This window comes from Ipomoea nil, unplaced genomic scaffold (assembly GCF_001879475.1).
Source record: "Ipomoea nil cultivar Tokyo-kokei standard unplaced genomic scaffold, Asagao_1.1 scaffold2653, whole genome shotgun sequence".
Lineage (NCBI taxonomy): Eukaryota > Viridiplantae > Streptophyta > Magnoliopsida > Solanales > Convolvulaceae > Ipomoea > Ipomoea nil.
The window spans coordinates 4055483-4081658 of NW_017619081.1; the positions used below are offsets into that span (position 1 = coordinate 4055483).

A 26176-nucleotide genomic window follows, 5' to 3' on the forward strand; every position below is an offset into this window, starting at 1 on the left:
TGACTACTGCTTTTTTGGATGACTATGGTACGGTTGTTTGGTATTGGCTATTTTTGGAAGTGTTTATGCTAGTCAGTATTGTAATAATGGACTTATATTAGTTAGGGGGAGTAATAGTATTGGCTGGTGCTCCTAACTAACTGTATGGATATTTTTGGTATGGTTTCTCACATGCACAAGTTAATCGTTGATTTGGTATGCTATGATTTAAATGTTTCTGTGTGTGGTTCAAGAATTGAAGATTTCAAATTAGGTTCTCTACTCACAAGTGGTCCAAAAGAATTTAATTTGTTTATGTTTGAGTTTAAATTTCTATGTCATGTTAAGTACCTATACTAAGGGCCATAAATAAAATTTAAATTGATTCTTGCCCAAAGTATTTGATACTCAAGTTTTCCAAATAAAATGCCAAAGGGGGAGATTGTAAGTGTAAAATAAATTTACACTATTGGCTATTTTATTGGTCTTACTAGTTTTAAAATAAATTAGTGTAGCTTGTTTTAATTCTTATGGATCATGAGAGTATGAAATTAGTGGTCTGCATGCATTGTATCCTTAAATCTACGAAGAAGCTTTCAAAGGACAAAAATGAGTGGTTGAGGCTTATTCGAACAAGTGGAAAGCAAAGAAGAAGGCTACGGATGAGAACCTAAACAAAAGGTTCAAGAAACACTATAAAAGCACACTGTTCGAATGAAGCAATTGCCAATTTTGATCATTACACATTGCGAGAGCTATTCTGAATTTACAAGCAATTTATGTTTTAATGTGATTTCTGATTTAATTATTAAGAGTATTTAAATTGTACTGCATGATCAGTACGTGGTACTGCTGAAGCAACTTGTAAAGATTGTTCGGGTATTCGTGTGTCAGTCCTGGATAGGTGTTAGAAAGAGTGGTAGTGGTAAATGCTGGAGGCCGTCTTCATTTACCTCTTGTAATACTCCTTTTGGTGAACATCTATAGTGGATTGGGAAGACGTGGGTTGCCCCGCAGACGTAGGAGAAGGAGCTCCGAACTGCGTAACAATTTCCTTGTGTTTTTAATTTTCTTTATGCTTTCTGCAGTTATTATTTATACTTGCTTAAAAGAGGTTAAATTAATTAACTAAATTGGTGCATAACTCAATTTACATATAAAAACACATAACGTTTATTTTTCAAGTGTCACGATACTATTTCATAAACAATTGAAAAACAAACAAAAAAAATAAAAATAAAAAATGGCTGCTATATATATATATATATATATATATATATATATATATATATATATATATATATATATATATATATATATATATATATAAATAATCAAGCCGGCCATCAAGCCATTAAAATACTACGTATTTCTCTATAAATCATTTTGCCAATGTCAACATTATAACAAGCTAAATTTTAACGTAATAATATAATAACGTTGGCCATCCATCCATTCACGATCTCTATCAACAAATTTTTGCAGTATTTTAAAGACGCCGGCGAGGAGACATGGCGGTCGTAGACGGCGACGAGTGGTCCCTAGCGTCAGAAGCTACGCCGTCGTACCGGTACCAGTGGGACGTGTTCCTCAGCTTCAGAGGCGAGGACACGCGCCACGGCTTCACCGACCGCCTCTACAACGAGCTCGTGCGGAACGGCGTCCGGACCTTCCGCGACGACGAGGAGCTGCCGCGCGGCGAGGAGATCGCGCCGGGCCTAATCGCCGCCATCCAAGACTCGGCGGCTTCGATCGCCGTCATATCGGAGAACTACGCCTCCTCGAAATGGTGCCTGGAAGAGCTCGCAACGATTTTGGAATGCAAGCGGCTCATGCTTCCGGTGTTCTACGAAGTCGATCCCTCCGATGTGCGGAGACAGGGCGGCGCGTTTGAGCGGGATTTCCGGAACCACCAGATGACGGTGGACGCCGGTAGGATTCTCCGGTGGAGGGAAGCCATGACGAAAGCCGGTAATAAATCCGGTTGGGATTCCAGTGTCTGGTATTTACCTTTTTAACCTTTGAAAATCTCCTTTTGTTTATTGGGTAAGGGATCAGATATGCCTTCAACTTTAACCAATAAATCAATTAAACCCTCCAACTTTCAAAAGTTGCAATTAAACTCATAAACATATTATTCTGTATTTTGAAGCATTTAAGCTCAGAAACGTGTTCCTCAGCATATGATTTCGACAACTTTTCCTACACTTTTCAACAACAATAATCACCGGCGACAATAATTTGTTGGAGAAGGCGACCAGTTTGGTCGCCTGTGGTTGGAGAAGGCGACTAGTTAGTCACCTTCTCCAGCCGCCGAAAAAGGTGATCAACTGGTCTGCCTTCCCCTTCGTCGGAGAAATTAGTTGCCGATTATTATTATCGAAAGTGTAAGAAAGGTCATCAGAACCCTAGATAATCTGTAATTACATGTTACCAATCGGTTTCTGGGTTTAAATGCTTCAAAATACTATGTTTATGGATTTAATTATAACTTTTGAAAGTTTAATGACCTATTTGACTTTTAATAGAGCATTTGGTTGGAGGGAATTTAAATTTCATTCTCACTTAATTCCCACCTAATTTCAAAGGCCATTAAATTCCTTAGTTTGGTTGGAAGGAATTGCAATTCCCTTATTTTCATAGAATTAAAATCCCATGCCCCCCTTTGGAATTTTAATTCCATGGATTTTAAGAAGTAAAAAAGATAATAATGAGACAAAATTATCTCTCCCCTTTTTTAACTTAAAATTGATGACGGACAACAACAATGGGCATTTTTTACTTTATATTAATTACTTATTCCATTTTAATTCTCATGGATACCAAACATTAGAATTGAAATTCCCAATAATTTTATTCTTGTAAATCAAACACTGGAATTTAAATTCTACTTTATTCTTGATAATTTATCTCCCATGAAATTGTAATTCTTTCATTCCAACCAAATGTCTCATTAAAGTAAAGTTCATGGCCTATTTAACTATTTTGCCTTGTTTATTTGTTGGTTTATTTATTTTTCTAATTTTAATGTTAGTTGGTGGAAAATTGAGGTTTGGGTAAATATAATATTTAAGCATGTCCAAGAAGGCAAGAAAGCCTACAGCCGTCTATAGGCAGCTCCGTTGACCTCTTCTTAGTATGTTGTCCGTATTTTATTAACGTTCTAACTAGTCATTTATAACAAAATATTTTATAATCAGTGTAATTGGTGTAGGTGGTTTGTGCATTTTTATTTGTAAAGTGAAAATTAATATGACCAGTATTTTGTCTTTTATTTATTTTATTATTCTTAAAGTATTTTATTTTTTAAATATGAATTTTATAATTTAATTTTAATTATTGTTTTTGTTGTGTTGAAATTAGTCACAACTCAATTACTTAAAGAGAAACTTGTGTACTAACGATATGGTGTAAATGAAGACAGATATTAAATAGTTTTTAGATTTTATGTTTTTAGTTTTTTTTTTTTTTTTTTTTTTTGAAAGGATGTTTTTAGTTAGTATAGAGATATAAATTAAGGATAACATATAAATACCTACTATCTACTAATACAAATATAATAAGAGTCAATGTTGACAAGATTATAACAAGAATAACTTGTATATTTTATTTTATTCCTTGTATACAATAATATATAGTGAAAGCTATTACTTTTTGAATTTTTATCCTAAAAGAATATAATTAATGTTATACTATAATTATTCTAAGAATACATTATTATTTTCTCTTTACTTAAATCTTACTTAAATCAAACATGTTGCAGCACAAATTTTAATGTTCTATTCCAAATTTATATTTATTTTAATTAAAATGTACATTTTATTACAACCTGATCTACTATGTATGAAACAAAGGCTATGTTTGGCAAACTTAGCTGAAAAGGTAGCTGAAAGCCGAAAAACTATAAGCTAGAAGTTGAAAACTGAAGAGCTGTTAACTAGTTGATTATGCTTAAAAGTGTTTGCTAAAATTAGCTTTTTGATAAGCTGATAAATGCAAAAAGGCTAAAAAGGACATTTTCATAAAATTTAAATGATGTGATTATTATATTATTTTTATATTATTAAATATATGAGATATATTTAATTTATAAATTTTTTTATATAATATATATGAGATATATATTAAATTAAAACAAAAGAAAAAAAAATTAATTGGTAAGGGTAAATGATGTCATTTATTTATGAATTGGTGCCTGGGTGGTGAAGATTTGCGGGAGAAGATGAATAAAAATATAGAAGAAGAAAAAAAGGCCAAAAGGATTTTTAATTGAGAAGGGTAAAGATGTTATTTATTTAAAATAATAAGGATAAAGATGAAAAAAAAAAAAGTTAGGAAGCTCCTAGTTATTTTTGAAATGCTACCTAAGGTAGCTTTTCAAAATAAGCTCTTAAGCTACTAGCTTATTTTGAGAGTATTACCAAACAAATTAATAGTTTAAAATAAGTTACTCTTAAATAAACTCTGCCAAACAGAGCCAACATTTCTCTCTATTTTAAAAACTTAAAAGCAACAATTTCATTATCTAATCAATCTTATAGGTACAAAAATAATATTTCAAATATCAATGAGAGTTTACAAGATGAATAGTTCACATATAGCAACAATTGAGTTCTCAATTATATACACAAAGAAAACTTATGAATTCATATGTTATACTGTAACTTAATTGCACAATTTTTTAATTACTATTTCACAACATCAGTAAACATATTATAATCATGTCACTTTTAACAAAAAATAAGTTAAGTATTACTGACTCATCAATATCACATTAAGAATACTTAATTTATTTTAATATGAAAATTGTTAGGACATTATTTTTATTCTCGAGTATAACTATCTATAGCAATACTCATCCGTACTACTACTTTTATTACAAGTTAAAAATACTCATTTTGATTATATTGAAACTAATTATTTTTATTTTATATGAGTTATTAATATTTAAAATTGTGCTAAGTATTTACTTATTGTATCATTAATTTATGTTCATTTTTTTTTCATACGTTATGCTATAAGAGTTGTATTATATAATTTTTTAGACAAAAATATTCATACCATTATAACTTTCTTATATTCTTCAATGGAAATAATATATGTAGACATTATATATTGGAGTAAAATAAGAAATAAGTTTGATTTCATTTAAGACTTTAATTAGTAAGTATTAGTTAGTTATTTCCAAAAATTACAGTATTAGTTTTATAAAAATGATATACATTATTATTGTTGTTGTTGTTGTTGTTGTTGCTGTTGCCTATTTTTTTTTTTTTTTTTTTTTTGTTTTTTTTTTTTTACTTATAAGAGTGAACCGATGTTTTTTTTTTTTGTTGTTACTACGATCTAACCTAACCATAGTATCTACTCAAACAGTGAATCAATGTTATTACCCATGATTTATATACGTATTTTTATGTTAATTGAGTTGTACATTAAGCTATAAATATTGTACTATCATTTCTATCAGAGAAAATTATCTTACATCTTTAAACTTTGGTTAGTATATATATTAAATGTTATCATAATTATATTTATTAATTTATCGTATCTAAATTTTTAATTTATTAATATTAATCATACCATAATTAATACTCAAATTATCAACTATACTTTTAAAATAATATAAATTCTACAACTATAAATTAAAATAAATTATATAATATTATAATATACTATAACTATGAATATTAATATTGAACATCTATTTTTTGCGTATTGCTCATATAGAATACTAGTAAAATCTAACAAGAGCCAATCTAAAAGGAAAATTGTGTTGGTAGTATAAATTGTATCAAGCGTTTGTAAATGAAGGTAAATATTAAATAGGTTTTACATTTTATATTTTTAATTATTATAGAGATATAAATTAAAGATTATATCTAATATATAAATATCTCTAACTCTAATCTATAATATAATAATAAGATTTAATAAGAGCTAATAATTTTAATACTTAGTTGGAAAGAAAGTTATGTTGGTAGTATAAGTTGCATTAAGTGTTTGTTCTTTGTGTTATTTGTGTTGTTCTTTTACACTTCTTTTTTAAAATTTTACCCTTCATATTTTTCACCAAAGACAAAGGACCTCCAGTGTAATTAACTCTTGTTAATTTAGTCCATACTTTTCAAATTGAACGAATTTAATTTGGTCTTTGAATTGTTTTAAATTTCGTCAATTAAATCCTTTTGATACTATTCCGTCACTCAACCATTAAGACGTAACCGAAAAGTGTCAGAAGCACCTCTTGCCCGTGTGACAAAAAAGTAACCATAATGGAGAAGTGTCAGAAGCACCCCTCGTCATATGACTAAGAAGTAAACATACCTTTCGATCACATGCGAGAGTCCATTTTTCGACTTGGTCGAGAAGTAAGTTCAATTGTCCTTATTTGAGTACACACTTCTCGAGCGTAATTGAGAAATACCATAAATACCTCTTACTATATGGCCGAGAAGTAAATTTACTTTTTGGGGACTCAAATAAGGATAATTGAAGGATCAAAATAGTAATTCTACTATATATACTCCCAAATTCTACTCTCTTACTTGTACTCTATGACATGGCAAACAAAAATTGACTATTTTCATCATGTGAATCCCATAAAATGTGTCTACATCAAGAATTTATGAGAGGGAGTGCAAGTTGGGAGTAAGAAATGAGAGTATCAGGAGTCTCCGATGGATGACAAGTGGAGTCCATCCGTTCACTCCAAAATCTGTTAGAAGCAGTCTGTTAGAAGCAGTTCCTTTTCCCTCTTTTTCTTAGCTTTGTATGACTGTGCATATAAAAACTCTTGTACTAAGTCTTCTTGCCAAGTAATGAGAATAATCCTTTTGTCTCCATTTCAGTCGATACTCCCTTCTTCTCTGAATCATCACATGGTATCAGAGCTTCGAATGAAGTAATCTACGAAGCACTTTCTCACAATGGAAGCGTGGCCTCCCGTCGGCAATCGATCGGCTCCGGTCAGTAATCCGGCAACTGCTGCGGCAAACGCTGCCAATCCCAATCCCGCTCAGGAAGTTCCCGCTGCTATTGGAGAGGTGAATTTCAACCCCGATCTTCAATCCAATCCCTATTTCTTACACGCAAACGAAAATCCAGCGCTGGTGCTCGTATCTACCCCGATGGATGGCTCGAACTACCATCCCTGGGCTCGAGCAATGACAATGGCTCTATCCTGTAAAAACAAACTTGCGTTTGTCAATGGAACCATCACCAAGCCTGCAATAGGCGATCGAAAGTATGATGTCTGGGAACGTTGCAACAACACAGTGGTATCATGGATTGTCCGATCGTTGTCCCCGACTATTGGCCGAAGTGTGCTTTGGATAGACACGGCGTATGGAATCTGGAATGACTTGAAACGACGATTCAGTCAACAAGACCTATTCCGGATTGCGGAGATTAAATGTGAAATTTATCGAACGAAACAGGAAGAAGGCTCTCTGAATGAGTATTTCACGAAACAGAAACTGTTATGGGATGAGTTAATGATCCTCAGGCCTACCATGCTGTGCGGATGCAATCCAAAATGTCAATGTGGAAAAAGAATTGACGAGATGAATGAACAGGCAGAGAAGGATAAACTCTCTGTTTTTCTGATCGGGTTGCATGATAGGTACACTGGAGCTAGAAACCAGATCATGCTCATGAAACCCTTGCCTGATGTGTGTGAAGCATATTCGATGATAGCACAACAAGAAAGGCAATTTCAGATGAACACTATTGGTTTTGGAAGCCAGCTTCATCAAGCAGGAGAAAATGGAAGCAGTAGCAGTGTGTTTTTAGCCAATGCTGACAGTGGAAATCACCAGAATTATAAGAGATTTCCTTCAGGCAACAAGAGGCCAGTATGCACATATTGTGGCTATACTGGACATACACAGGATAAATGTTACAAGAAGTATGGTTATCCCCCTGGTTGGAAGCCAAGGGCAAAGAATCAAGGATCAGTCAATTTAACTCAAACAGAAAATCAGAATCCAAATGCAGCCAGTTTGTTTACTCAAACAGACTTCAAGAATTTTTTGGAGTTCATGCAACTACAGAAGACTTCTGGGGGAAATTCAAACACCCTCACTAATCAGCCACTAGCCAACACCATATCTGCAATCTCAGTGCCAGCCACCCAATTAGAAGGTATGAATCCTTCTCTGAATTCTGTGGTTCATAACATGAATAACTGGATATTGGATAGTGGTGCTACTCACCATATTGTGTGTGATGAGAAATTGCTGAGAAATCACAAAGAAGTTCAGAATATGCATGTTGGCTTGCCTAATGGTCTGCAGGTTGCTATCACATACACTGGATCTGTGCATTTATCTGATGATGTTGTCTTACATAATGTTCTTTATGTTCCTGGATTCTGTTACAACTTAATCTCTGTTGGTGCTCTTATTCAAGGCTCAAATTGTACCATGAGATTGCACACTGGTGAATGCATTATACAGGATGCCCATGGCAAGAAGATTGGAGCAGCTGAGCTCAAAAATGGATTGTACCATTTGGTCTTTCCTACTGTTTTCCCTTCTATTTGCAATTTAGTTCCCACTGTGAACAAATGTACTCTATTGCATGCTAGACTAGGGCATGCTTCATACACCAAAATCCAATGTTTGCATAAACTTGATCCCATTATACAAATGAATAAAGATCTAGTTTGTGATTGTTGTCATCTTGCCAAGCAGAAAAGGTTTCCTTTTCAATCAAGTTTATCTAATTCAGTTGCTTGTTTTGAATTGTTGCATATGGATATTTGGGGGCCTTACAAGGTTGCAACTCCTCATGGCCATCATTACTTCTTGACCATACTAGATGACCATAGCAGATCAGTATGGGTTCACTTAATGAAGAGGAAATCTGAGGTCAGAAACTTGGTCACATCCTTCTGTAACTTAGTCAAGAACCAGTTTGACACAAAAGTGAAATGTATAAGGACAGACAATGGGCTAGAGTTTGATATGATTGATTTCTTTAATAAAGAAGGGATAGTGCATCAAACCTCTTGTACTTACACTCCCCAGCAAAATAGCAGGGTGGAAAGAAAGCATGGCCACCTTCTATGCACCCTCAGATTCCAAGCTGGTCTACCAGAACAGTTCTGGGGAGAGTGCATATTACATGCAGCCTACATCATCAATAGGCTACCCTCGGCTGCCATCAATAATCAAGTTCCTTATCAGCTTCTCCTCCACAAAAATCCTCAATATCAGCATCTAAGGGTCTTTGGATGTCTAGCATATGCCACTACAGTGGGTCCTAAATCAAAATTTGACCCCAGAGCCAAGAAATGTGTCTTTCTTGGATATGCTAATGGAGTCAAAGGGTATAAGCTCTATGATCTACAAGACAGAAGTTTTTTTATCTCCAGGGATGTAGTGTTTTATGAACATGTGTTTCCCTTACAACACTTGGATAAACCTGAACAGGAGTTCAATCAAGTTATATTACCTGTTCTGGATGGTGCCCCAGAAGAAGATGCAGTGGTTGACACCATGGTGGTTCCACAACCCCCTATCCCAGACAATTCAGTTCTTGAAGGTCCTGAGCTGACAACTGAATCAAATGAGGGTGATTACCCTCCTGATGACATTACCATTGAGGAGACAACTGAGGCATATAGCCCTCCATCTGAACAGCCAGTTGTTAGGAAGTCCATCAGACACAAGCAGGCCCCCACCTATCTAAGGGACTATGTGTGCCACAGTTCTATAGTCAGGACCTCTCCACACAGTCTGCACAAGGTTATAAGCTATGATATGCTTTCACCTTCATTTCAATCTTTTGTAATGAATATCACTTGCACTACTGAGCCAAGGAGTTACAATGAGGCAGTGAAACATGAATGTTGGAGGAAAGCCATGCATGATGAGATCTCTGCTCTTGAAAATAACAACACATGGACAATTGTTGATCTGCCCCCCTCAAAGAAATCTATAGGCTGCAAATGGGTGTATAAGGTCAAGCATAAACCAGATGGTAGCATTGACAGATATAAAGCTAGACTAGTGGCTAAGGGCTACACACAAACACTTGGGGTGGATTACCTTGATACCTTTAGTCCAGTGGCCAAGGTTACTACAATCAGAACCTTTCTTGCCATTGCAGCAGCTAAGGATTGGCACCTGCACCAAATGGATGTCAACAATGCATTCCTCCATGGAGAATTAGATGAGGAGGTTTATATGCAGGTTCCACTTGGTTTTGAGAAAAGGGATAAGGGCAAGGTGTGCAGACTAAACAAGTCTTTATATGGACTCAAACAGGCCAGCAGACAATGGAACACTAAGTTGAATTCAGCTCTGCAATCCATGGGGTTTAAGCAGTCCTTACCTGACAATTCTTTATTTGTTAAGGGAGAAGGAAGGTCTTTTGTGGCACTATTAGTATATGTAGATGATATAATAGTGGGCAGTGCAGATCTGAATCTGATACAACAGATCAAAATGCAATTGAATGACACTTTTCAAATAAAAGACCTTAGACCCTTAAAATACTTCCTAGGTTTGGAAGTAGCTAGGCAGAGAAAAGGGATTGCTATATCCCAAAGGAAATATGCCCTTGAGTTATTAACTGATACAGGTTTTGAGAATGCCAAACCAGTTCAGAGTCCTACTTCTCCATCACACAAGCTCAGCAAGGGTGAAGGTACTTTGCTGGATGATAACACTCATTACAGAAGAATAGTTGGGAAACTCCTATACTTAACTATCACCAGACCCGACATAAGCTTTGCTACACAACAACTCTCTCAGTTCTTGGATACTCCCACTGACTTACATCTACAAGCAGCCTACAGAGTCCTAAGATATATCAAAGGGGCACCTGGCCAAGGACTTTTTTTCCCAACCTCATCCAGTTTGCAGTTATCAGCCTTTTCAGACTCAGACTGGGGAGCTTGTGTGGATACTAGGAGATCCATCACTGGCTTCTGTGTATTTCTAGGAGGTGCTTTGGTGTCCTGGAAATCTAAGAAGCAAGTTACAGTTTCAAAATCATCATCAGAGGCTGAATATAGAGCCCTAGCAGCCACCACTTGTGAAATACAATGGTTGCTTTATCTGCTGAACGAATTTGGATTGCATGTTGATATTCCTACAGCTCTTTATTGTGACAGTAAGTCAGCAATAGCAATTGCTGAGAACCCCGTGTTTCATGAACGCACCAAGCATATTGAATTGGACTGCCACTTGGTTAGAGAAAAACTACAAAAAGGCACCATCAAACTTCTTCATGTGACTTCTGCAAATCAGCTGGCTGATGTATTCACTAAAGCTCACTGCCCGAGCTCCTTCAATGCCTACGTGTCCAAGCTTGGATTGTTCAATCTATACAATCCAGCTTGCGGGGGGCTATCAGGAGTCTCCGATGGATGACAAGTGGAGTCCATCCGTTCACTCCAAAATATGTTAGAAGCAGTTATAAGCAGTCTGTTAGAAGCAGTTCCTTTTCCCTCTTTTTTCTTAGCTTTGTATGACTGTGCATATAAAAACTCTTGTACTAAGTCTTCTTGCCAAGTAATGAGAATAATCCTTTTGTCTCCATTTCAGTCGATACTCCCTTCTTCTCTGAATCATCACAGAGAGTGCATGTAATATTTTCAATCTTCCTATATCAAATTTACTAAAAGTTGATAAAGTAACCATTTTCCAGACATCCCAAAAACACATTGAATTCAACAAAGACATTTAAATTTATTTCAGTTTTTGAAGCAATTGTGATTTGTGATCATATTTTGATTGCAGGGATGAGCCTACACTAATCCAGTCTCTGGTGAAGAAGGTTTTGAGTAAGCTAAACAATACACCTTTAGGCGTAGCAAAATATCAAGTTGGACTGCATTCTCGTGTGGATGAGCTGTTGAGGAAGTTGGATGTTAAAGGCAATGGTGTTCGAATGCTAGGGTTATATGGAATGGGAGGGATCGGGAAGACCACTCTCGCCAAAGCTTTGTTTAATAAGCTCGTCTTCCATTTCAAGAAGCGCAGCTTTGTTTCAAATGTTAGAGAAATTTCTCGCCAGTCTGATGGTTTGGCAACTCTTCAAAGCAAATTGATCGGAGATCTTAAAAGCAAAGTGATCGGAGATCTTAATCCGGACTCTTTGCCGACCATACCTGACATTGCTGTAGGTATTCGTAAGATCAAGCAGTGTATTGAGAGTGCGCCAGTTGTTGTGTTCTTAGATGATGTGGATAACCTAAAGCAACTTCAAGTGCTTGCTGGTGGGAAAGACTGGTTTTATGAAGGGAGCAGAATCATCATCACCACTAGAGATATGCAGGTTTTGGTTGGAAATGTTGATGAAATTGTTGAGGTTAAGGAGCTTTCATTCCAGGAATCACTACAACTCTTTAGTTACCATGCTTTTGGAAGAGAGGAGCCTAGTAAAAGTTTTAAGGATATTTCTGAGAAAATTGTTTCACTCACCACGGGTCTTCCTCTTGGTCTGGAAGTGTTTGGCTCTTTTCTGTTCTACAAGAAAAGGTTAAGGGATTGGGAAGATGCATTGCAAAAGCTAGAGCAAATTCGGCCCGGGGAGGTTCAAGATGTGCTGGAAATAAGTTTCAATGCCCTGGATGAACAGGAAAAGCGAATATTTCTTGACTTGTCTTGTCTCTTTGTTGACAAGAAGTTTATGAGGGAAGATGCAATTGACATATTTAATGGTTGTGGCTTCAGTGCTGAAACAGCCATAACAGATCTCACGGCTAAATCTCTTGTTAAGATCATTGATGGAAATGTTTTATGGATGCATGATCAACTCAGAGATATGGGGAGACAAATTGTTCACCACGAAAACTACAGAGATCCAAGTGAGCACAGTAGGCTCTGGGATTATCATGAAATCATGAATATATTGAAGAATCTAAAGGTACAAATGGATGAGTCTACTTGTTGACAGGCTCAAGAGTGTTGCATTAAATTCAAAGTTATTACTCTGTATAGTATTTGCAGGTTATTTACTTCCAAATCAAATATTTTATTCATGCATTTTGTCATATGGAGTATTTAATAACCTCTTTTCAATTGTGCTGAGACTCAATTTTAGGCTTTCATATTTACTTTCATTATTTGCTTACTTTTCTTCACCAAATCTAGGGCACAAAAATGATTGAGGGCATCACCATTGACTTTGAAAAGAAGGATGATCTAGCTTCTCAGAAAGTACAACAGATCAACTTGCAGAAAAGATATAGATCGCCATCTGCAATTGCACACTTGAAGCAATCATATAACAAGCATTTTGGCCATGCTGCTGGGGAAGAAGATGGAATACTCAACACCAGAGCTTTTAAAGCTATGGCCAATCTAAGACTTCTTCGGATCAATTATGCTGAATTGCTTGGTAATTTCAAGTTTTTTCCTGCTGAAATGAAGTGGCTGCAGTGGAAAGGTTGCCCTTTACAATGTATTCCTTCTGAGTTTTGGCCTCGTGATATTGCTGTTCTTGATCTGTCTGATAGTAATATTACACATGTATGGAACAAGAAGCGATTGGATAGCTTCCGGTATAAGGTAAGTATGAATATTGATCAAGCATTATATTTCTCAGTTTTACAGGAAATCTCCTATTTGATTTTGGACCATCTGTAAAAGACCTTTGCATATTAAGTTTTCCTAAGTGGCCAGTGTCCTTAATTACCGCACAAAAAGACTTTGGTGTAGAATTGGGACTCATAGTTTGATTAGTGCACTACTGCACTCAGTAGTGTTGCAATTTAATCTACCCTTTAGAAATCAAAGTCTTACTTACTTGTCTCTTCTCATATCAGTAATAGAGTTTGATCAACTTTCAGTATTGAACCGTGGCTAATTGTAGTTTTCTATAAGCATCAGTTTTGGTTTATTCTTATGTGTTTCTGCTCATATGGCATTGACTCTATAACTTGGTTTAAGTTGTGCTCTGGCAACCAAATAGATTACTAATTCTTAAGCACTGTCAGTGCTGATTCATATGTTTTCTCACCACTTTTACCATCTAATGCCTTCTATTGATGAAAATTTGTGAAATCCTTATTTGAAGTACTATATCTACCAATTCGATTATTAACTCATTAGTGAAATTTTTATGTAGATGGGCGAGAAGCTACATGTTTTGAACCTCAGTAATTGTTACTTTCTTGAGGAACTCCCTGACTTAACTGGCATTCCCTTGGAGAAACTGAATCTTGAAAATTGCAAAAAACTGGTTAAGATTCATCCCTCAATTGGAAACTTGAGCACATTGATCTATCTGAACCTTAAAGGTTGTGAGAATCTTATGTTGTTTCCAAATGATGTCTCTGGTTTGAAACATCTTGAAAAACTTATCCTCTCTGATTGTTCCAGTCTAAGTGAATTACCGGAGGACTTGAGTGGGCTGAAATCCTTGAAAGAGTTGCTTGTAAATAGGACATTGATAGGAACACTTCCCAAGTCTGTTTATCGCTTAAAAATCTTGGAAATTTTCAACTTAGATAACTGCAGCCGATTGAGAGTGCTGCCTGAATCCATAGGGAGCTTGAACTCTCTTAGACAGCTTTCCTTAAACAGATCAGCTTTACGAGAAATGCCTGAATCTGTCGGAATGCTGACAAACCTAGAGACACTGAGTTTGAGATATTGCGGATCATTGTCTTCCATTCCCAACACTGTTGGCGATCTGAAATCTTTACTTGAACTGTACCTTGATGGAACCTCAATCAATGGATTGCCAGAATCTGTAGGCTCCTTAAATCATTTGAAGCACCTTAGGGTCAGCTGTTGTAAGAATCTGACCGAATTGCCAAATTCTATAGGCAGATTGTCATCTCTAATTTGGCTCTGTATGGATGAAACTTCAATCTGTGAAGTACCTGATGAATTGGGATCGTTGAAGAACCTTGAAAAGCTAGAGATGAGAAATTGTACTTCTATCAAATCATTACCAGACTCAATAGGGAATCTTTTGAGTCTAACCAGTTTGGCCCTGGATTCCACCTCCATAGAAGAGTTGCCAGAATCTATAGGCTTTTTGGAAAGGCTTTGGGCACTAAAGCTGAATAACTGTTCAAATCTCCAGAGGTTGCCATCTTCAATTGGGAATCTGAAAAATTTGTGTTACTTCTATATGGTAAACACTGCAGTCACTGAATTGCCCGATGAAATTGGGATGCTTTCAAGCTTAAAAGTTTTGAAAATGCAGAAGAATAATCAGCCCTCTCAAGCCAATGACACAAGAGAGATCACTCTTCCAGAATCATTTTCAAATCTCTCATCATTGGAACATCTGGATGCTAGTGCCTGGAAAATTTCTGGTAAAATTTCTGATCACTTTGAGAAAATGTCCTCATTGAATACTCTTAAACTTGGTCGCAACAATTTTTGGAGCCTCCCTTCTAGCACGAAGGGGCTCACTGTTCTCAAGAAATTGCTTTTACCTGATTGCAAAGAGCTCAAGTCTCTCCCTCCACTTCCTTCAAGTTTGACAGACTTGAATGTTGCAAACTGTTCTTCATTGGAACACATATCTGATCTATCAAATCTGGGGAGTTTGCGGGAACTTCGATTTTCTAATTGCAAAAAAATAACAGACATTCCTGGTCTAGAAAGCTTGAAATCATTGAGATGGTTGTACACAGTTGGCTGCAATGCATGCTTACCATCCCTGAAACGAAGAATTTCTAAGGTATGCTACCCCTCTCTCCCTCTCTGCAATGCAATTCTTTGGGACAGTACTTGAGCCCTGTCCTTTGTTTTTTAGACTATAATTTTCATACTGCAATCACCCCATCTATCAGAACATGATTGTTTTATAATCTCTAAAAAAAAATGGTCTACCTACGTGTGCTATGATTGTCATCTATTGCAGCCTTACTAATAGTCTTGTGTTTGTTTGGATGCAGGACACACTAAGACATATGCGCTATTTATGCGTTCCGGGGAGTGAGATTCCAGAATGGCTTGTTCAAGAACTGCCAAGTTTTTCCCCACGAAAAAACCGTGACCTCAAGGGGGTGCTCATTGGTGTTGTTGTCTCCCTCAACCAAGAAGTAGAGGATAGCTTCAGAGATAAAGTCCCCGCGATTATGGACATCCAAGCAAAGATAATCAGACAGGGCCAGGCCATCCTCACTACCACTCTGAACTTATCGGGGGTTCCCGACACCAATGATGACCAGCTCTACTTGTGTAGATTTCATGAAACTAACAACCTTGTGTTCATGTTGCAAGAGGGGGACAAGTTGCAGGTGGCAATGCGAGAGCCGTCATGTTTCAGAGGGCTGGAACTGAAGAAGTATGGGATGTGCTTGGTTTATGAGTACGAGGATGATCTTGATGAGAGGGATGAAGTATTGTTTGATGAATCTCACCAATCTGTGTCAAAGAAACTGGCAAACTTCTTAAATGCTCTGTGACAGTTTTGCTGCTGGCTTGCTTTAGGATACTTCATTTTGACAAATGGTAAATCATTGTTGTAACTTGTAAGTCATGTATATATCAAACTTCAAATTATACTCATCTTGAATCTTGATGATATGAAATTACCATTATTTAGAAACTACCACCCATGACCCCATGTGATGCACGACTATATTGTTATTATGCAATTATAACATATTATAGGTTGAACATATAGTAAATAAAAAAAAAAATTTGTTCGCATTTCGTAGATAATAAAACTATAAATTATTAAAAATTTCTTTGTAAACTACATTTTGAGTAGTGTTTAAAAAATCTCTAGGTTCACCATAAATTAAAACCTACAAACTATCGGGTTACTAACCCTCGATACTGCCACATACAACTGGCCATGGTTAAAAACTGGCTTTTTTAGTAGCAAATCAACATGTGATAACGTTTGTCCTTGACTTTTGTTGATTGTCATGATGTAGCATAACCGGAAATTGTTTCTTTTGAAATTTAAAACTAAGTCTTTAGGTCTGAACCGGAAATTGCTTCCTTTGAAATTTAAAAGGAAGCCTTGGGTATGAAGGAGTCAACGCCAATCGTGTTACCAACACATTAGTTCCTGCATTGTTTCCACATAGAATCTGCGCCTCAATTACATGGTTTCCTAATTTTGTAACGTTCAACCATGTACCATTACAAAGACCCAATGAGTGGTCTATATTACATTAGTTCCTGCTTGTTTGCACATAGAATCTTCGCCTCAATTACATGTTTCCTAATTTGTAACGATCAACCGTGTACCATTACATAGGCCCAATGAGTGGTCTATATATTCCTCAACAACATAACTAGAGATTCAACCTTTAATGTTAAACAATGGTTAGGAACACCTAAACATCTCAAACTGTTAAGGAATTTTGTGGTGTGAACTTCAGATTACATATCAACATTTGTATCTGACTTGCACACAGAATCACAAGTCAAATACTTCTTAGAAGATGCTTCATCCATACCGTTCAATCGCTCATGTATTCATTGACATGGTCGACAACATCTAACGTTGGAGCCAAAATAGCTCTAGTCTCAAAATATTTAGGATCCATGTTAGCACTACGGTATGAAGGAAATGTGCTATCAACAATTTCTTTGATGGGATCACCTTCGTTTTGTAATACAAACTGAGACGGTATAATTATATTGCACTCACCGTCATTGTCTTGACCAAGTTTTTCATCACCTAAATCTGCAATCCAATTTGCAAAAGTCTCCAACTTCTCAACCTCTTCTTCGGTAGAAATAGTACGCAAACGTAAATTCTTCGTTAAACGAAGAACTTCACAATTGTTTCACAAGTAAGAAGAATTGATACTGGCTTGTACTATATCTTGTCTAGTGCCTTTCGGAATAATTGGAAGTATTTGACTAAAGTCTCAACCGAGGACAACTGTTTTTCCACCAAATGTCATTTCTGAGCTTCTAGAATTTGAGAAATGCATTAAGTCTCTCATTGTCCTATCCAATTCATCAAAACAATGTTTGTGCGTCATAGGAGCGTCGTCCCAAATTATCAATTTTGATTTGATGATCAGTTCAGCTAGTGGACTACCATGCTTAATGTTGCATGTGGAATCTTTGTTAACTTCAATCGGTATAGCAAATCTTGAGTGTGCAGTCCTTCTACTCATGCGTTGCACGGATAATACTTATACACTATTAAGTAAAATTATTTTAATATTAACATAGAGAATAATATATTTATGAGAAAGTTTTGCTTAAAGATAAAAAATGCATAAGTTTTGTTAAAGATAATATTACTATAGTATTAATATTATTACTAATTTTGTTTTTGGAAATTAATATTATTAATATTCTTAGTAGTCCACTAATCCATTACTTATATATTATTAATATTAATACTAATATATTAATATATATTTTTTTGGGTGGGGATTATATATATTAATATATTATTAATGGCCATTCAAATAGACAAAAATATTATTATTCAACAATGATGACCATTTGTCCAGATGAAGTATCCTATAGCAAGCCAGCACCAAACTGATCACAGAGCATTGAAGAAGTTTGCCAGTTTCTTTGACAAAGATTGGTGAGATTCATCAAACAATTCTTCATCCCTCTCATCAAGATCATCCTCGTACTCGTAAACCAAGCACATCCCATGCTTCTTCAGTTGCACCCCACTGAAACGCGGCGCCTCTCGCATTGCCACCTGCAACTTGTCCCCCTCTTGTAACATCAACACAAGGTTGTTAGTTTCATGAAATCTACACAAGTAGAGCTGGTCGTCATTGGTGTTGGGAACCCCCATTAAGTAGAGTGTGGTAGTGAGGATGGCATTGCCCTGTCTGATTATCTTCGCTTGGATGTCCACAATCGCGGGGACTTTATCTCTGAAGCTATCCTGTACTTCTTGGTCGAGGGAGACAACAACGGCAATGATCACACCCTTGAGGTCACAGTTTTTCCGAGGGGAAAAACTTGGCAGTTCTGGAACAAGCCATTCTGGAATCTCACTCCCCGGAACACATAAATAGCGCATATGTCTTAGTGTGTCCTGCCATCCAACACAAGCCTATTAGTAAGATATGATAACAAAGGAAAAGGAAAAGGCTTAAGTATAAGCATGGGATTGCAGAGAGGGAGAGGGAGAGGGAAGTAGCACCTTCGAAATCCTTCGCTTCAGGGATGGCAAGCATGCATTACAGCCACCAGTGTACAACCGTCTCAATGATTTCAAGCTTTCTAGACCAGGAATATCTGTTATCTTTTTGCAATTAGAAAATCGAAGTTCTTGCAAACTCCCCAGATTTGATAGATCAGATATGTGTTCCAGTGAAGAACAGTTTGCAACATTCAATTCTGCCAAACTTGAAGGGAGTGGAGGGAGAGACTTGAGCTCTTTGCAATCAGGTAAAAACAATTTCTTGAGAACAGTGAGCCCCTTCATGCTAGAAGGGAGGCTCCAAAAATTGTTGCGGCCAAGATTAAGAGTATCCAATGAGGACATTTTCTCAAAGTGATCAGAAATTTTACCAGAAATTTTCCATGCACTAGCATCCAGATATTCCAATGATGAGAGATTTGAAAATGATTCTGGAAGAGTGATCTCTCTTGTGTCATTGGCCTGAGAGGGCTGATTATTCTTCTGCATTTTCAAAACTTTTAAGCTTGAAAGCATCCCAATTTCATCGGGCAATTCAGTGACTGCAGTGTTTACCATATAGAAGTAACACAAATTTTTCAGATTCCCAATTGAAGATGGCAACCTCTGGAGATTTGAACAGTTATTCAGTTTTAGTGTCTCAAGCCTTTCCAAAAAGCCTATTGTCTCTGGCAACTCCTCTATGGAGGTGTAATTCAGGGCCAAACTGGTTAGACTCAAAAGATTCCCTATTGAGTCTGGTAATGATTTGATAGAATTGCAATTCATCATCTCAAGCCTTTCAAGGTTCTTCAAATATCCCACTTGATCAGGTACTTCACATATTGAAGTTTCATCCATACAGAGCCAAATTAGCGACGACAATCTGCCTATAGAATTTGGCAATTCGGTCAGATTCTTACAATAGCTGACCGTAAGGTGCTTCAAATGATTTAAGGAGCCTACAAATTCTGGCAATCCATTGATTGAGGTTCCATCAAGGTACAGTTCAAGTAAAGATTTCAGATCGCCAATGGAATTGGGAATGGAAGACAATGATCTGCAATATCTCAAATTTAGTGTCTCTAGGTTTATCAACATTCCGACAGATTCAGGCATTTCCTCTAAAGCCGATCCATTTAAAGAAAGCTGCCTAAGAGAATTCAGATTCCCTATGGATTCAGGCAGCACTCTCAATCGTCTGCAGTCATCTAAGTTGAAAATTTCCAAGCTTTTTAAGCGAAAAATAGACTTGGGAAGTGTAACTATCAATGTCCCATTTACAAGTAACTCTTTCAAGGATTTCAGCCCACTCAAGTCCTCCGGTAATTCACTTAGACTGAAACAATCAGAGAGGATAAGTTTTTCAAGATGTTTCAAGCCAGAGACATCATTTGGAAACAACATAAGATTCTTACAACCTTTAAGGTTCAGATAGAGCAATGTTCTCAAGTTTCCAATTGAGGGATGAATCTTAACCAGTTTTTTGCAATTTTCAAGATTCAGTTTCTCCAAGGGAATGCCAGTTAAGTCAGGGAGTTCCTCAAGAAGGTAACAATTACTGAGGTTCAAAACATGTAGCTTCTTTGCCATCTACATAAAATTTCACTAATGAGTTAACAATCAAATAACTGAGGTTCAAATAAGGACTTCACAAATTTCCATCAATAGAAGGCATTAAATGCTAAAAGTGGTGAGAGAACATATGAATCAGCACTGACAGTGCTTAAGAATTAGTAATCGATTTGGTTGCCAGAGCACAACTTAAACCAAGTTATAGAGTTAATGCCATATGAACAGAAACACATAAAAATAAACCAAAACTCATTCTTATAGAAAACTACAATTAGCCACGGTTCAATACTGAAAGTTTATCAACTCTATTACTGATATGAGAAGAGAAAAGTTAGAAGACTTTTTGATTTCTTAAGGGTAGATTAAATTGCGACGCTACTGAGTGCACCAAGAAAACTGTGAGTCTCAATTTTACACCAAAGTCTTTTTTTTTTTCTTTTTTTTTTTGCGGTAATTAAGGACACTGGCCACTTAGGAAAACTTAATATGCAAAGGTCGTTTACAGATGGTCCAAAATCAAATTGGAGATTTCCTGTAAAACTGAGAAAAGATTGATCAATCTTGATACTCACCTTATACCGGAAGATATCCAATCCCTTATTGTTCCATACCTGCGTAATCTTGCTATCAGACAGATCAAGAACAGCAATATCACGAGGCCAAAACTCAGAAGGAATACATTGTAAAGGGCAACCTTTCCACTGCAGCCACTTCATTTCAGCAGGAAAAAACTTGAAATTACCAAACAATTCAACATAATTGATCCGAAGAAGTCTTAGATTGGCCATGGCTTTAAAAGCTCTGGTGTTGAGCATTCCATCTTCTTCCCCTGCAGCATGCCCAAAACACCTGTTATATGCTTGCTTCAAGTATGCAATTGCAGATGCCCATCTACATCTTTTCTGCAAGTTGATCTGTTGTACTTTCTGAGAAGCTAGATCATCCTTCTTTTCAAAGTCAATGGCGATGCCCTCAATCCTTTTTGTGCCCTAGATTTCGTGAAGAAAAGTAAGCAAATAATGGAAGTAAATATCAAAATCTAAAATAGAGTCTCAGCACAATTTAAAAAGGGTTATTAAATACTCTGTATGAATAAGGACAAAATGCACATATTAGTAGATATTTGGCAGCATCATCCTCCTCCAGCTAAAACATTATATGAATGAGGATATTAAGAATTTTGAAGGTGTAAAGTTGACAACATTTGCATAGCAACATAACCTGCAAATACACAGTAATAAATTTGAATTTACTGCCACACTCTTGAGTCAACAAGTAGACTCCTCCACTTTACCTTTAGATTCTTCAATATATTCATGATTTCATGATAATCCCAGAGCCTACTGTGCTCACTTGGATCTCTGTAGCTTTCACGTCGAACAATTTGTCTCCCCATATCTCTGAGTTGATCATGCATCCATAAAACATTTCCATCAATGATCTTAACAAGAGATTTAGCTGTGAGATCTGTTATTCCTGTTTCAGCACTGAAGCCGCAACCATTAAATATGTCAATTGCATCTTCCCTCTTAATGCCATTGTCAACAAAGAGACAAGACAAGTCAAGAAATATGCACTTTTCTTGTTCATCTAGAGCATTGAAACTTATTTCTAGCACATCTTGAATCTCTCCAGGACGAATTTGCCTTAGCTTTTGCAATGCATCTTCCCAATCCCTTAACCTTTTCTTGTAGAACAGAAAAGAGCCAAACACTTCCAGACCAAGAGGAAGACCCGTGGTGAGTGAAACAATTTTCTCAGAAATATCCTTAAATTTTGTACTAGGCTCCTCTCTTCCAAAAGCATGGTAACTAAAGAGTTGTAGTGATTCTGGGGGAGAAAGCTCCTTTACCTCAACAATTTCATCAACATTTCCAACCAAAACCTGCATATCTCTAGTGGTGATGATGATTCTGCTCCCTTCACAAAACCAATCTTTCCGTCCAGCAAGCACTTGAAGTTGCCTTACATTATCCACATTATCTAAGAACACAACAACTCGCTCACTCTCAATACACTTCTTGATCAAACGAATACCTTCAGCAATGTCAGGTATGGTCGACAAAGAGCCCGAATTAAGATCTCGGATCAATTTGCTTTGAAGAGTTGTTAGGCCATTAGACTGACCAGAAATTCCTCTAACATTTGAAATAAAGCTGCGTTTCTTGAACTGGATGACGAGCTTATTGAACAAAGCTTTGGCGAGAGTGGTCTTCCCGATCCCTCCCATTCCATATAACCCTAGCACTCGAACACCATTGCCTTTAACATCCAACTTCCTCAATAGCTCATCAACACGAGAATTCAGTCCAACTTGATATTTTGCTACGCCTAAAGGTGTATTGTTTAGCTTACTCAAAACCTTCTTCACTAGAGACTGGATTAACGTAGGCTCATCCCTGCAATGAAAAATATGATCACTTGGCTCAAAGACTGAAATTTGGCGCCAAAGATTTCCAAGAGGTAGACCTTGTGGTGTAGTGGTATGGAGTAGCTCTCTCAAATGGGAAGTTATGAATTTGAGTGTGGGGACGGGAGATCATGGGGTTTGAGACCCAGTAGAGTTGTATGGACTCCAATTGAGAAAATAGTTATGAACAGATGTTACATTGTAAAAAATTGAAATAAATTGCAATTTTAATTCATTGATTATACTTATAGACTCAATTTATAATTATTACTCTATGTAAATTTTTCTATTTAATTATATCAAAAATAACAATTTCAATCTATTATTTATATATTTTGTTAGCATTAATATATAATTTATTTTGAATCTTTAAATTATTAAAGGACGTATTGAACATTTTATAAAATTTTTTAAAATTTCCTGAATTTTCATATATGCGATATTCTTATTGCAAAATACTTGATTGAGGAGGAATTTGAAAAGCAAAAATGACAAGCAAGAGATTACTTAGGATTGAAGATACACCAAATTATAATTTTAATATGTTAGTTTATTACATTTTTCGTTTGGTTGTATGTAAATTACTTCAACATTTGTTATTAGTTAGTCATATACTAACAAAAAGGCAACATTATCATTCTAAAATTAAGAAGCAAAATAATTGAAATCATGTGTTATGTATTTAAATAAAATTTATTTTTTCATGTTAAACCATGTGTTTGATGCCTATTAAACCATTTGTAAATTTTTGCAAATTAGCCTATGTTTTGTGCAACTTAGGGATGCTTTGGGTTGTTCCAGTATTTGTTAAACAATTACAACTTAGACTATTATTTTATATACCAGGACTATGTGGTCCAATGGTACCCGGGTTGGACTTCCATTTGGAAGGTTGTAAGTTCGAGCCTCAATGGAGGCGTTATTAGCTCTTTGTGTTTTAAGTAGGTTGAGAAAGTATATGAACAGATACTACAATGTAATAGAGCTAGTAGCATTCAAAAAAAAGACTATTATTTTATATAATAATACAATTTAAGATATTATTTTATAGTGATAGTCGTGTATATATGAAGATTTCGGAAAGAAATTTGAAATTTTTTTACGAAATAACTAATATGTCCTTTAATTTTCAATAATTAGGGTTTTCATGTTTTAGAAATATTTGTTATATTTCCTCTCACAAATTTATGAAAACTTCAGTTTGAAAGTGGTTTCTTTAATTGTCAAAGATCTTTTGAGTAGTATATCTGTAGCTCTCCCGCAAGAGGTTACAGGTGGCAAATGGAAGGTCACAGGTTCAGACTCCCGTGAGGGCATTGGCTCCAATGCTACATTGTAACAGAGTCAGTAGTACGCTCTCCCAATTGGGAGGTTCGCACTCCCGTGAGGGTATTGACATTCTACATTATAACAGAGTAGTAGTATAGACAGATGCTACATTGTAACAGAGTCACTACTCACTAGTACTAAAAAAAGTAGTTATTTTAATTTAAAATTAAAAAAAAAAAAAAAAGAATTTAGGAGTAAACAATTAAATTTATAAATATAAAAAAAATATTTACAAAGGAAAACATTTTCCTTAAAGTGAAAGAATTTAGGGGATGTTTGGTTCATGGAAAATGTTTTCCAAAGGAAAATGTTTTCCTTTGGAAAACATTTTCCTTAAAGTGAAAGAAAATGTTGTTTTCTAGTGTTTGGTTCATGGTTCCTTAAATTTGAGGAAAACAAAATCCTTGGTTGGACCAAGGATTTTGTTTTCCATGGAAGATGGGAAGAAAAAGTGAATAGATTTTCTATTTTACCCTTGCTTTTTTTTTTTAATTATATTACTTTTATTAATTTGTAGGGACATATAGATCTTTATACTTATTATTCCTTACAATTCCAAATCTAACCAAACAATAGAATTAGTATTCCCAATAATTCTTTTTCCACCAATCAAACTATGAAATTCATCTTTCTAGTAATTATTTTTCCATAAAATTCCAATTCTACTTTCATTAAAATATTTTCCGTGAACCAAACGAGCTCTAATACTCCGTATCATTTCCTACATTTCTTTGCTTTTGTCAGTTTATATGTATCTGTCAGTTCATAGTCATCAAAGAAAGTGCCATAATGCCCTTTTTAAAAAAGGTTTCTAATCTGAAAACGACATGAGTAAATATTATATTTACCTAACCCTCACTTTTCAACTAACTATAAAATTAAAATTAGGAAAATAATAAATAAAGAAGATTATCAAAGTCCGTGCACAGTCAAATTGACTAGTAACAGTCAAATAAACCAACAAATAAGATTATAAAAGGTTAAAAAGTTAAATACCAGACTTTGGAATCCCAACCGGAGGTATTTCCGGCTTTCGTCATGGCTTCCCTCCACCGGAGAATCTTACCGGCGTCGACCGTTATCTGATGGTTCCGGAAATCCCGCTCAAACGCGCCGCTCTGTCTCCGCACATCGGAGGGATCAACTTCGTAGAACACCGGAAGCATGAGCCGCTTGCATTCCAAAATCGTTGCGAGCTCTTCCAGGCACCATTTCGACGAGGCGTAGTTCTCCGATATGACGGCGATCGAAGCCGCCGAGTCATGGATGGCGGCGATTAGGCCCGGCGCGATCTCCTCGCCGCGCGGCAGCTCCTCGTCGTCGCGGAAGGTCCGTACGCCGTTCCGCACTAGGTCGTTGTAGAGGCGGTCGGTGAAGCCGTGGCGCGTGTCCTCGCCTCTGAAGCTGAGGAACACGTCCCACTGGTACCGGTACGACGGCGTTGCGTCTGACGCTAGGGACCACTCGTCGCCGTCTCCGGCCGCCATGTTTCCTCACCGACGTCTTTAAAATCTTATTGATAGAGATCGTTAATGGATGGCCAACGTTAACCTTTAGCTTGTTTAAATACTGTTGACATAGGGATATTCTTTACTTCTTAATTAAAAGGGCGAAAATGAGTATTTTTTTTTTTTTTTTGATGTAAACCAGGTCTGGGTCTTTCCTCTTTTAACAGTTCAGGTTCACCTGGTTTGCTCCGAGAGGCACTGAAGCTGGTCCAGCTTGTGGGAGGGTTCAGGTTCACTCGGTTTGCTCCGAGAGGCACTGAAGCTGGTCCAGAGGGAATCATCACTTGTGAAAATCGAACCCAAGTTATCCTGGATTTCTCCCCCACAA

At 36.3% G+C, this 26176-nt stretch overlaps 2 protein-coding genes across 2 annotated transcripts; one reads left to right on the forward strand and one right to left on the reverse strand.

The window, feature by feature from the left end:
* The first annotated feature begins 1451 nt into the window (after window positions 1–1451).
* Window positions 1452–16505, forward strand: LOC109154820 (disease resistance protein TAO1-like). Its single transcript, XM_019302563.1, has 5 exons — window positions 1452–1981; window positions 11733–12861; window positions 13089–13505; window positions 14065–15636; window positions 15854–16505. Exons 1-5 carry the CDS (start codon window positions 1491–1493, stop codon window positions 16364–16366), a joined length of 4122 nt encoding a protein of 1373 aa, XP_019158108.1. The 5' UTR covers window positions 1452–1490; the 3' UTR covers window positions 16367–16505.
* A 1824-nt stretch (window positions 16506–18329) lies between these two features.
* On the reverse strand, window positions 18330–25893 carry LOC109154821 (TMV resistance protein N-like). Its single transcript, XM_019302564.1, has 5 exons — window positions 25337–25893; window positions 21896–23000; window positions 21174–21590; window positions 19048–20619; window positions 18330–18939 (listed from the first exon to the last, which is right to left on the reverse strand). The coding sequence occupies exons 1-5, from the start codon at window positions 25825–25827 to the stop codon at window positions 18427–18429; spliced, it is 4098 nt and encodes a 1365-aa protein (XP_019158109.1). The 5' UTR covers window positions 25828–25893; the 3' UTR covers window positions 18330–18426.
* Between the last annotated feature and the right edge of the window lie 283 nt (window positions 25894–26176).

Bases quoted from the DNA above. Each gene is read 5' to 3' on its own strand.
- LOC109154820 (XM_019302563.1), top strand. From the start codon at position 1,491: ATGGCGGTCGTAGACGGCGACGAGTGGTCCCTAGCGTCAGAAGCTACG. The intron at 12,862-13,088 runs GTACAAATGGAT...CACCAAATCTAG, and splicing joins ATATATTGAAGAATCTAAAG to GGCACAAAAATGATTGAGGG. The intron at 13,506-14,064 runs GTAAGTATGAAT...ATTTTTATGTAG, and splicing joins TGGATAGCTTCCGGTATAAG to ATGGGCGAGAAGCTACATGT.
- LOC109154821 (XM_019302564.1), bottom strand. From the start codon at position 25,827: ATGGCGGCCGGAGACGGCGACGAGTGGTCCCTAGCGTCAGACGCAACG. The intron at 23,001-25,336 runs GTATTTAACTTT...TTTTCATTGCAG, and splicing joins GGTTGGGATTCCAAAGTCTG to GGATGAGCCTACGTTAATCC. The intron at 21,591-21,895 runs GTAAAGTGGAGG...CACGAAATCTAG, and splicing joins ATATATTGAAGAATCTAAAG to GGCACAAAAAGGATTGAGGG.